Source organism: Poecilia formosa, unplaced genomic scaffold (assembly GCF_000485575.1).
Source record: "Poecilia formosa unplaced genomic scaffold, Poecilia_formosa-5.1.2 Scaffold190, whole genome shotgun sequence".
Taxonomy (NCBI): Eukaryota; Metazoa; Chordata; class Actinopteri; order Cyprinodontiformes; family Poeciliidae; genus Poecilia; species Poecilia formosa.
The window spans coordinates 1,014,785-1,026,642 of record NW_006800129.1 but is presented as its reverse complement, the minus strand read 5'-3'; the positions used below and the strand labels follow the sequence as shown (position 1 = coordinate 1,026,642).

Sequence of the window (11,858 nt, the reverse complement as noted above, 5' to 3'; positions counted from 1 at the left end):
ATAAACAAGCTTTTACAACAGAAAGAAACATTCAACAGAAAACAAATTTCCCTACTTCTTTGAGAGAGAGAGAGAGAGAGAGAGAGAGAGAGAGAGAGAGAGAGAGAGAGATTTTTTAAGTTAAGTTCCTTTTGTTCCATCAGAAGTTATTGTTTTACTGGATTAACATGTGATTTTTAAGTTCTTTAAGAATTTTAAGAATTTCTTGTCACACTCAATTGGAGTGTGACAAGAAATCTTTACAATGTGTTTCCTGACTGAGGAAGTATTTATTTCCACAAGAGATAATAAATGTATTGCAAACAAGACATTTGTACAAAGAAGACATTTGTACAAAGAAGACATTTTTACAGAGGGGAAAACAGAAGCCAGTTTCCAGACAAGGGAACCTAATTAAATGCATGTTTAGGATAAATGTGGAAGAACAAACTCTGGTTGGATTGAAAATATGGTTGGGTATGATACATTCTGGGTTACAAATGTGTCTTTGTAGGCACCCTAATTAAGCTACTTACAGCTATGAAAATTTAAGACTTCAAGTGTGTTAAATGTATGGACTATAAAGTAGCTCATTTTGAGAGATTGTTTCGTCCAGCCATCTATCCATTAAGAGGGTCTGATGCCTATCTCCACGGTCAGGAAGAAAACTTGAAGTGTACAGCCTGCACTTTTAATATGATATTCTCTTTATGTGCGTCACGACCGCCTTTTGTTGAGGTCTGCACCATTTATACACTGATGCACGCCATGGCTACACCGCCAAGCAGCCGGCGGCTGTGCCGAGAAAGCAAATGGAACGCACCCGGTAGTTGTCGGCCGAGTTGAAAAAAAAAACCTTCAAATCAACGTCATGACATCACCAGCAGCTATTTCTGGTTTTAACCCAGGTTTTAGTTCCCCAAGATTTCTAAGATGTCTTAACATTTCTGTTAATTTTAAAGTTGATAGAAATTATAAATATGAACTTAACTATATTATACATTTGGAGAAAGAGCTTATAAATTAGCACATTTCCTTGTTCCGGTGACGTCTTTGTCCTGACCTTACGTTATTGGTCGTCTCTGTTGTTTCAGACTTTTCCCGCGCTGCTCTCATTAAGCTGAGCTATCGCCAGTAAGAGTTAAGAGGTTTATATTTAAAATAAACTCCAAACTTTAGGCAAAATGCCGTCCTCAGACTACGATCCGGCGTGTTTGCCGGACTTATTGCCGCTGTACTATCGCCGCCTGTTCCCCTTCGCTCAGTATTACCGCTGGCTGAACTACGGGGGAGGTAAGGGTCCTCAAACGGGCCGGGGAAGGGAGCAGAAACCCGGGTTAGGGAGCTGGAGGGATCCGAGTGATGTGTGGATGATCTAGCCGGATGTGATTTCTGCAGAAAATGCGTTCCTCTGTTCGCCATTGAAGTGCTCAATACGATAATCAACATTTTAAAAAAATCTGATAGCTTTTAGCTTTACATTTTTGATCTTTTGACATTTTTTAACTTATATGTAAGAAATTACTTGTGATTTTACGTGACATTGGCATAAAAAACTTAATAAAACTGATAATATTTGTAAATAACATTGTTACATGTTAAGCATAAAGCCTATTTGGCTAATACGTTTTAAATAAAATATTATTTTGGGTTTGTTTTTAAGACCTAGTTAGGTTGTTTAATAGAAAAAAAAAATTAGCAGAGGCAAATATTTTTAGGGACTTTTCTTGCCTGGCTCAACTTTTTCTTTACCACAACAAACCAAAGGATTGTCTACCTGTCGATGAGCAAACAGTACAGCAAGAGAGAAGAGATTATTGTAGATTGCAAGAGAAACAGGAATAATCCAAATATTTAAATATATTTAGAGACAAAGAAGGTTTTTCATCTGAAATGCAAAATGTGTTTATTTTTGTATAGTTTTGGCTTGCTCTTTCAGAAAATAGTTATTTTTATAGTCTGTATTCTCCAGTGTGATTAATCAATTAGTAAGTTAGTTGACAACTATTTGCATAAACAATTAATAATAATTAATCTGATTAATCGTTTCGAGACCAGAGGAGATTCAAAGCAACTGCACAAACGTGTTTTATAGCAATCGAGTCAATTTTATATAGACCCCTGTTGAAATGTGTCGTTTGTTTTGTTTGCCTACTTTCCCTGACTCTTACGTTTCTTACATCCTCAGTGCAGAAGAACTATTTCCAAAACCGGGAGTTCTCCTTCACGCTCAAAGACGACATCTACGTGCGCTACCAGTCGTTCAGCTCACAGAGCGAGCTGGAGAAGGAAATGCAGAAAATGAACCCGTACAAGATCGATATCGGAGCGGTGTACAGTCACAGGGTAAACCTTTCCGGTCTGATGCGTGCCTCTCTGGGTCATGTGTTGTTGCACATGTTTAAAGATAAGTTCCTGTTTGTCGTCCGCAGCCTAATCAACACAACACGGTGAAGTCAGGCAGCTTCCAGGCTCTGGAGAAAGAGCTGGTGTTTGATATCGATATGACGGATTACGATGATGTTCGAAGCTGCTGCAGGTAAAACAAATTATTTCACTTTTTTTTTAAGGATCTGTGTTTGCACATGTTCAGAAATATACTCTCTATCAATAACATTTTAAAAACTTGATTTCAGTGCTGCAGATATTTGCTCCAAGTGCTGGACGCTGATGACCATCGCCATCCGTATTTTGGACAGATCTCTTCGCCGTATGCTGCGGATTTATTTTAAGAGGTTTTCTTTTATTGATTTTCTTCACAATCACTTGAGTTTATTTAGTTGTTTTTTTTCTCTCTGCAGAGGACTTTGGTTTCCACCACTTGCTGTGGGTGTATTCAGGCAGAAGAGGAGTTCATTGCTGGGTGTGTGACGAAGCTGCCCGGAAGCTCTCTGCAGCCGCACGGTCCGCTGTGGCAGAATATCTCAGCCTGATTAAGGTAAAACAGTTTCACTTCTCTTTTAATATAAATGTATTCATAAAAGGTAGTATGAATAAGACATAAACAATAATAGGAATCTGTAAGCAAGTCATAAGGATGTCAGCACTTTGAATGTTCGCTTTGCAGGATTCATTTGCAAAAATTTGAAAACTGGATTTTAAGGCGTGAATAAAGATTAAAAAAAAATAGATTATGGAACAATATTTGTATTTTAAGACTTCATTCTCTGTGTAAAAGGATTTGGTTATCTAAATGTTGTCTTTTCTGAAATCCACCCATCAATCCGTCTGTATGCATCTATTTACCCGTTTGTTGGTCGATCCATTTGGCTACTGTGTTTAATCTTTAATCGATCCATCATTCTTTCCATCCATGGATAACTTAGGATGTTTTAGTCTTAAAAGTTAAACAAATTGACCTGACAGCTGTGTAGAAAGCATCCATTTTTGCACACATCTCATTAAAGGAAACGTGTGTGCCATTTACCAGTTGTTTTTCAATTACGCATTTTTGTTTGAATTAGTTAAAAACACGTTTTGGATGACTATAATTTGACAGTTGGGTTCCATCCCTAATTAGGAAGCTGACTTCTAGGATGATCATGAAGCATTCTAAAATGATTTCTGTTCTTATCCAATATCGAGACTTTGGCGACAAGAAATACATTTTGACTTTTAATTTCTGTTTCACAGGGTGGTGAAGAGACGGTGAAGAAAGTGGTGCTGACAGATCCAATTCATCCTTTCATCAGGTAAAGGGATTCGACATTTGTCTCTAAATTGACTGTCTTGTTTTTATCATTATTTGGTTATTTGGCTTTATGTGTTTAACAATTTGAATTTATAATCTTAACAGAGAGTCTTTAACGGTGGTGGAGCGCTACTTTCCACAATACGCATTACAGGATCAGAACATACTGGGACGCAAGGAGTCTGAAGAGAAAGTCCTGGCTCTCGTACCAGAAGATATCCTTTCCATTTTTAGTGTGCATAGAGCTGCACTTTAATTTTACGTTTTCATTACCATAATCGAATGGGCTTTTCCAATGATGCCCATGGTAAATCATTAAACCTTTATTTGTCAGGTATCTTGAAATTAGAAAAAAATGTGATAACGATTTGACCTTAACATAATTGGTTACATGTTAAAAAAGAATTACAGGAGATATTTCAGGAGGAGAGGAACCCAGAGAGACGCTGGCGTCACATTGAAGCCCAAGCCAAAAAGAAACAGGTTGGTTGTTATGGTTGTCTTACGCAAAGACTTTTTCCAGAAAAGCTCGAAAATCTGTAAATTTGATTCATCTAAATAATTTTTTTATTTTTATTTTTTATACCAAGTAAATATGTCTTTTGAACCCTTCAAATTAACCTTACTGTGAAAAGATTTCTGTTACGAATGCGAAGGTTAGAACCTCTTGAATATCACTACATGAGTTGGATCCGTCCAGACATTATCTTGCTAGTTAAAGGAGTCACTAGTAAGATCCCGGTACCATAGACATTCAGGGGTCCAGTAGCGTCCATGTCTCCATGACTCAGAGGTATTTTGGCAGCAAAAGTGGGAAATGAATACGATTAACCAGGTTGTAAGAATGTTTTGCTGAAGAAGGGCTTCAAAAACACTAAACATATTTTATTTTGTACTTTTAAAAAACGTTCCAGCTGTTCTGGATTTAGACTTTCTTCATAATACTTTTTATTTTATTTTATTTATTTTGTTTGTAAATTGGTTTTGTCTGATAATCGTTCCTCCTCCAGACCACTGCCAAAAAGTGGCAGTACTTTGAAAAGGAGATCATGCTGCAGTACTGCTACCCTCGACTGGACGTCAACGTCAGTAAAGGCGTGAACCATTTACTGAAAAGCCCTTTCAGTGTTCATCCCAAAACAGGTGAGCATGAACCCTCACTAACTGTTTTCACCAGGAAATGTTTTTCTAACTTCACCTCTTCGCTTGTCCAGGGCGCATCTCCGTTCCCATAGATCTTAAAGACGTGGAGAAGTTTGATCCTTTTGCTGTGCCCACAATTAGGTGAGTAAATAAAAATTGTTTTGATGTACTATTTTGTGTGCTGTACGTGTAACTTTTATGGATTTATTTTTATTTTTCAGTCTGATCTGTGAGGAGCTGGATCGACCCAAGGCAGATGAGGACGAAGCAAAGTCAGAGGACGCGAAGGAGAAGGAAAACGAACAAGACTCAGCAGAGAAGAGGAAAATCAGAGGTGACAAAGGGGGGCGAAATACATCAGAAATAAATTAATATGAAATTGTCACAAAATGGGTCGTCCTCTTTGCAGTATTCAACTGGCTTAGTTGCTCAGATCTTCTGCCTGGTTCGATGCTGTAATTGAAGTAAATTTTGTCTGTCCTCTCCTTACAGATTACAAGAGAACCAGTTTGGCAAAGTATGTGAAGTACTTTGATCAGTTTCTGGCTGAAATGGCTGATTCATGGAAAGGAAAACTTCTCAGACAGAGTGGTGAGTTTAACACTGGTGACATTTTTACCAACTTTATGCTTGATTTGTTTTTATGTTTTCTTATTTTCTTCCTTTAGATCTTCAGAAAGAGTTTTGAACAGGCTCCTCAATCTGAAATCACACTTTCTGCCCTAGTGCTCAATGGAACTGAGGAGCCATGCTTATGGTTCAGCTTGTGGAGATATCATATTTTTGGACAATACCATCTGATCACACCAGTTTTGATGCTCTTTTATTCAGTCATGTTATATCTGTGTTTTAAACCACCAAATAAAGCTGACTTTATCACAAAAATTTCTTGTCAAAAGGCAGCAAATTGCTGCTATGCAGTGAAATTAAATTCATATGTTGTTGTAAACCTTGTTTGAGGTTTTTTCCCCTCTTATTTTGATTGTTGCACTCACCTTTTGTGCAATATTTCCAGCATTAATGTATTTGATGAGCTACAAATGTGCTCAAATGATCAAAACATGATGAGCTGCAGAAAACTGCCTGTAAATCTAAATGATCTCAAATGTTTTTAAATGGCATCCAAATCCATTAGGACTTGGAATAAATATTTACTCAAGTGTAGCACTACAATATATTTTTACTCAAGTACAAGTAAAGAGTAACTTTTCAAGAAATGACTCTACCCTACTCAAGGTAGAGGGTAAAAAAGTATTTGGTGAAAGGGAGATTTACAAGTGAGCAACTGATAACATTCGGTGTAATATTTAAAAATGTTAGGTAAAATTAAAGTTAAATTCTGGTATTTCAAGGAATAAAAAAAATACAAAAGCTTTTTCAAATCACTTTTTTTCAACATAACACTTATGAAACAAATACATTAGGTAAAATATATTGTCCTTACTGTATATCTTTGATCTCAAATTGGCACAACAGGCTCATAAAAAAAACAACAAAAAAAAGCTTGTGTAACAAACTTTTAATTTTACCACTAGTAAAATAAGAGTAGCAACACTTTCTAAAATAATACTGAAATAATAAACATTTGTTTTACCAAAAAGTTGTTCAAGTATATGAAAAAACATCATTGACATGATTGTTATTCTGAGATCGCTGTTGATTTAGCTGACCCGGATGCGGAAGCGATTTCTCCAACGGATATTACATTGAATCTGAGGTCAGGCGTTCTCTTTCACAGCCATCTTGGAAATAGCGTCCTGAGTTGGTGAGTTCTCCGTTAACAATCCGTCTGCATCCCCTTGTTTTCCACTCATTTCTGTCTTTGCGGTAGGTTTGGTGTGTTTGATTAAAGTTTGACCATTAAGCCGTTACAAGTATTACTCTTTAAGAGTTCTCGGTTTAACGAGAATCTGCCTCAGTTAGCGCTGATTGCCGGTTCAAAATGGGGGAGCATGATGTAAAACACACTGTTAGCAGTTTGTCAGGGCCGCAGTTACTTGTTTATCTCGAGATATTAATTTTAATATTAATGACAACCACCTGGATTGCTATAAACATGACTAATAGGAGGGAAAATGCTAATATACAGTTATTAGCAGCTATCTTCTTTCGGTTGAGGCTAACGGGCAATTAGCCGAAGCTAGTGTTGCTTAATGCATTACAAACGGTTCGCAAAGCTAAAGTTTGGGCTCTGTTACCTGTCCAGCCGATCTCCGCAGTTCTGTGTTTAGATTTTTATGTGTCGACAGAGGCAGTATTTGGTTTCAGATTGCTGAAAAACAACTTAAAGCGTGTGTTTTTATTTTCCCTACCAGCGACCATGCCTGGCGAAGCAACAGAAACGGTCCCAGTCACTGAGCAGGAGATGCAGCAGCCTCAAGCGGAGACTGGTTTGTACAGCCTGTCTTCTCAGTTTTGCACGCTGCTGTTCTGCATTTTTGTAAAGTGGGGTGTTGGATCTTAAAGAAGTTATACATCTATCAGCGAGTGGCTTCTGCTTGGATGTGATTTGAATCGAGAATTGTGTTTGGGTACGTTTTCGGTTTAGGGAATGAACTCTGCAGGATAAGGTGTTGATATAAAAGCTGACAGCATTCATGTGATCTGAGATTGGTGACAGTATGTGTCCGTTTTAGGATTTGGAGTAAAGTGTAATCCAGGACCCCTCTTTCATTCACTCAAACTCACAATAGAGTGTTATTACAAGGACTGGCTAACTGGATTTGGCACTCAATGCATGTTGAGTCATGTTTGTGTTTCTGCACAGAATGACTAACATTGAGGTACATCGTTGTAACACTGCTTGTTAAAACAATCTGGTGTGTGGATTTGATGTTTTGGTAGATTTAGGTTGCCTATGCATTTTGATTAGTTAAAGCTGTGACTTTAAAATGTTGTAGTTTTAGAATAGGCTTTTGGACAAAAATCAAAGTTTTCTTTATTGTCAATATGTGCTAGACATCTGAGAAATCAAAATTGCTTTCTTGCCATCTCCTGTTAAAACTAATCACTTAAAAACATATAACAATAAATAAGAACGGAAACGGGAACGTATGTGTGATATTACAACTGCAACACTTTCATATAGAATATGGTTGTTTAAAAAAACATCCATTTATACAGACTTTATCAAGACACGCTGCCACACCTTACCCACAATACATAGCAGGTATGCCTACAATACTGTCTAAAGGTGCTAATGAACTTGAAATATAATAAAATTCCTCTTAAAGCTCTGAAAGGGAACCAAGAGTACAAAATAAATAGGACTCAAAGAAGTTGAGCTCCTAACAAAGAGCTACAGTTAAGTCTTTTTAAGATCATTTTAAGCCAACGACATTCTAACATGTGAATAAAATCAGTTTGTTTTTAGTCTAAGAATCATTTTAAAGTGAGTTTAGCGATGTGAGGTTACTACAACCCTTAATTTAAGGATGGTGCCTTCTGTGCGACTCTGTTTTGATCTTTACATAATATTTTTTTTCAATCATTCATCAAGGTTGCAGAGCAGCTCTTCTATTTAGTGGTTATCTGTTTCCAAACATTTATATTAAATAACTAGACGTGGAATATTGTCACTGGAAGAAAAGTGGTAAGAATTAAAAGGTCTTACTGTAAGATGAAATGTATTTAATGGTGACTGTATAGAATTTATCACAGTAATAAGTGTGATATTTGTTAGTTTTTCTAAACCTCCTAAAAAATAAATCATGTCTTCACTGTTGTCACATTTAAACACTGCATGGAGTTTGGGACACTGTCACTCTTCATCAACGTCATTTCTTCACCCTTTAGTTTTCCCAAAACCAAACAATTTCATGTTTTTTTATTCATATCTTTTCACTTGTGGAAAACATTTTCCCTTTATTTGCTTCTGTGAAGTCTGAAGTCTTACCTCTTGTACCTCCTGTCATCTCTGTTGCTCTTCCTTCATTAGCTCCTGGAGTTTTCAACTCTCCTCTTCCTCCCACAATGAGTAAAAATCATCCAGCTTCAGCTATATCTGCTCAGGAAATGGGGCTGGCAGAAGAAACACAAACTCATGCTTTCTGTGATCAAGCCAACTGTGTAGCTGCAAATCAAGAAGTGAGCAGCTTTCAGGCCTCAGCTGTCCCAGAGCAAGAGCTGATTGCTGTCTCAGCAGAGGCTTCAGCTGGTCCGGCAGCTCATGAAGAATGTGGCCCTCCTACTGAGGCCCCTTTGGCTTCCTTGGTTACTGTTGAAGCCCAACAAAGTGATTGCTTTGTTGCAGTTGAAAAATTATCCACACAAGATATCGAACCAGTTTCTGATGATGCAAAGGCATTTGGAGAAGATGTTGGTCCTGGACATGAAGATGGGAGGATTACTTCACCCAAGACCTCATTTGATGGTCAAGCTGATGAGGATAAAATGTATCCCAATGTGGTTCTTGAGAATGATATTTGTGACATGAACACACCTCCTATCCTTCTATCAAAGTCTTTTCAGACCAAGGGGACTAATAAGTATGAAGCCACTCATCAACCCTCAGGTTGGTTTATCCTCCATAAAAACCAAACCCATGTCCCTTTTTTTTTTACATGCAGTTTGAGATTATTTTGCACAACAGGACGACATCATTGGCTACTCATTGTCAGTTTTTGTTGATATAGATTCTTTATAGGACCAATCAAGTTTTCAACTTAACTGTAAAACGATTAACAGGAGACATAGTGACTTTAAAATGTCACTTATTAACCAAGGATTAATAAGTATTAAACCAGGGCATAAGTTTGGTGTAAGTTAATTTCTCAAATATGGCATAAATATTAAATGTATTTGTTGAGTTTGGAAATAAACTATTCATTGCATTTAAAAGAGCAAAACTTTATTTGTTACAATGCTGAAATATATTGTGTCCAAAAAAAAAGCATTGGTGTTACTTTAATAGAGGAAAGCTATCATTAGCTTACTTCCTCTGTTGATAAATCAACAATATTTACAAGGAGTTAAATCAGCTCTGTGTGGCGTAAGTTGGTTCTCATTCTTTGTAGATGTAAAGCTTTTCATCCAACGGTAATTGTAAGAACTGGTTTAATTGTCTGTCTGTTGTTGAGGTCTCATTAAAAAAGCCATACCAGAAGCAGCAGGAAATGATCAGTCTGAGATCTTTTATCATGGAAGTCATTGAGGTTTTAAGAAGTTAAGGTTTGTCAAGACCGCAAGCACAAATGAACAAATTCTCTGATATTCTGAGTTTTATTGTAGATTCTTATGCTTGATTTGTACATCCCAAAAGTACAGTGGCAGGCTAATGGCATTTTCTTTTCTTTTTCTGTCATAATTTAGTCAAGAATATAATAAAGTGGGATTGTAAACACATTTGCACTACTAGAATAAGTTACTTGATATTTCAAAATCACTATGAGTACTTTTAGATGCAAATCTTTGTGTGGAATTTTTCATTGGATGTGCAGTATTTTATGGGAATTCTGTATTAGTTATGCAAATTTCTTTCTCCCAAACTATTTTCTAATGTAATGCAGACAGAAGGTTTCTGTGTGGAAATATGCAGTTTGTGTTTTGTGGTGCTGGCTTGTATTAAAGTTATGGAAGATGTACTGAGGTTTTGTTTTTTTCTAACGTAAGCCCGAGAGTGCTTTTTGATTTGTGAGTGTTCAACCCGCATGCCTATGTCTTGAGCTATTGGGATACAAATTTAAAATGATCTCTTTCCTGTTCAGCTCCGCCTCCTGCCCCAGCTTCTACCCAGCAACCTCAGGTAGCTCCTGGCCCCGCAAAGGCCAAAGGCAAAGATGCCAAGAGTGGACAGGGTTCTTCTGCCCCAAAGGCTGTACCTGGCAGAAGAAAACGTTCCTCTATGTCTGCCTCTTCCTCCTCACCCACTTCACCTAAATCTACTCCCTCCTCTACTCCTCGGTCACCCGTTGTGTCACCTTTGGCATCACCTTTAGCATCACCTTTAGCTTCCTCAGCCAGTAGCTCCCCTGCCAATCGTTCTGCCCCAAAAGTGGTTAAGGCTGGCAAACAAGGAAAGGCTAAGAAAGGAGAGGCATTTGAGCCTGCTCCTGTCCAGGTAGACCACAAAGTCCCAGAGGTAAAGGAAAAGTCAGAGGAACCTAACTTGAAGAAATCTATGACTACTGAAGCTAAAGCTGTCCCAGTTGAGACGAAATCTCAGCCACCCCCTGCATTTAAAGTCACCCCAAAGCCTGCTGTTGCAGCACCAATTTCATTCTCTGATACTCTTGCTTCAAGCCCACCAAAATCTGGTGATAAGGTTGCTTCCGCAAAACCTGTATTGTTTATGGTCGATGATGAGCTTCCTCCACTTATCCCACCTGAGAAGCTTGGTAAAATGCAAGTCTCTGCACCTCCTGTTGCCAAAGAGAGTGCAAAAGCTGCTTTGTCTCCTTCTGAGCCTAGACCTAAAGGGGTTACTTCTGCTCCTCCAGAGGAGAGTAAAGCCAAGATGGGTACTGAACCCAAACCTTTGCCTGTCGAAGCTCCTAAGGCAGCTGCCCAAGTGAAAACTGTAACTCAGGAGGTCATTAAGCCTTCTCCTACAGATTCCAAGGCTAAATCTGCTGCTGGCAAGACTGGCCAAGACAAAACTGCTGCTGCTGTGAAGCCAGCAGATGAGACCAAATTGAACTCTAACACAGGTCCTAAACAGGTTGAGAATATTAGGGCCTCACCTCCTAAAGTTACCAAGCCAAATGCTGGTGTAAAGTCAACCCCTTCTGAGGTTACCAAACAAGCACCCGAAAAGGGTGTTGTGGTAGTTAATAAGGCTCAGTCAGTTGACATGAAGGCAACAGCTGCTGAGGCCCCCAAACAAGCCAAACCAATAGCTGCTGAGGCACCTAAAGCAGATTCTGAGACTCCTAAACTGGCCAAACCAACCGAGGCACCCAAGAAGGCCAAAGCCACTTCCACCGAGGCACCTAGACCAGCCCTGGAAGTGGCCAAGCAGGCGGTCTCCGAGACACCCAAACAGGCTAAGCAGGCAGCCCCAGAGGCGTCCAAACAGGCTAAGCAGGCAGCCCCAGAGGCGTCCAAA

General features: G+C 38.5%; 2 protein-coding genes across 8 annotated transcripts in view; both read left to right on the top strand.

Annotated features, from left to right (window-relative positions):
* The first annotated feature begins 856 nt into the window (after positions 1–856).
* On the top strand, positions 857–5,762 carry prim1 (DNA primase subunit 1). Its single transcript, XM_007566332.2, has 13 exons — positions 857–1,272; positions 2,168–2,325; positions 2,412–2,518; positions 2,616–2,689; positions 2,781–2,917; positions 3,613–3,671; positions 3,776–3,885; positions 4,062–4,153; positions 4,681–4,813; positions 4,885–4,954; positions 5,035–5,147; positions 5,306–5,404; positions 5,482–5,762. The coding sequence occupies exons 1-13, from the start codon at positions 1,164–1,166 to the stop codon at positions 5,499–5,501; spliced, it is 1,281 nt and encodes a 426-aa protein (XP_007566394.1). The 5' UTR covers positions 857–1,163; the 3' UTR covers positions 5,502–5,762.
* Positions 5,763–6,468: 706 nt separating this feature from the next.
* Positions 6,469–11,858, top strand: part of naca (nascent polypeptide associated complex subunit alpha) — a 9,916-nt gene continuing 4,526 nt past the window's right edge. For 2 of the 7 annotated variants that reach the window (XM_016678794.1, XM_016678792.1), the window contains exons 1-3: positions 6,469–6,578; positions 7,129–7,203; positions 10,519–11,849. In XM_016678794.1, the coding sequence (XP_016534280.1) occupies positions 7,134–7,203; positions 10,519–11,849 (1,401 nt within the window). In that variant the 5' untranslated portion in view covers positions 6,469–6,578; positions 7,129–7,133. Of the gene's footprint in view, positions 6,641–7,128; positions 7,204–10,518; positions 11,850–11,858 lie in introns of all 7 variants that reach the window. The other 5 variants (XM_016678796.1, XM_016678795.1, XM_016678793.1 and 2 more) reach the window with 5 other exon arrangements.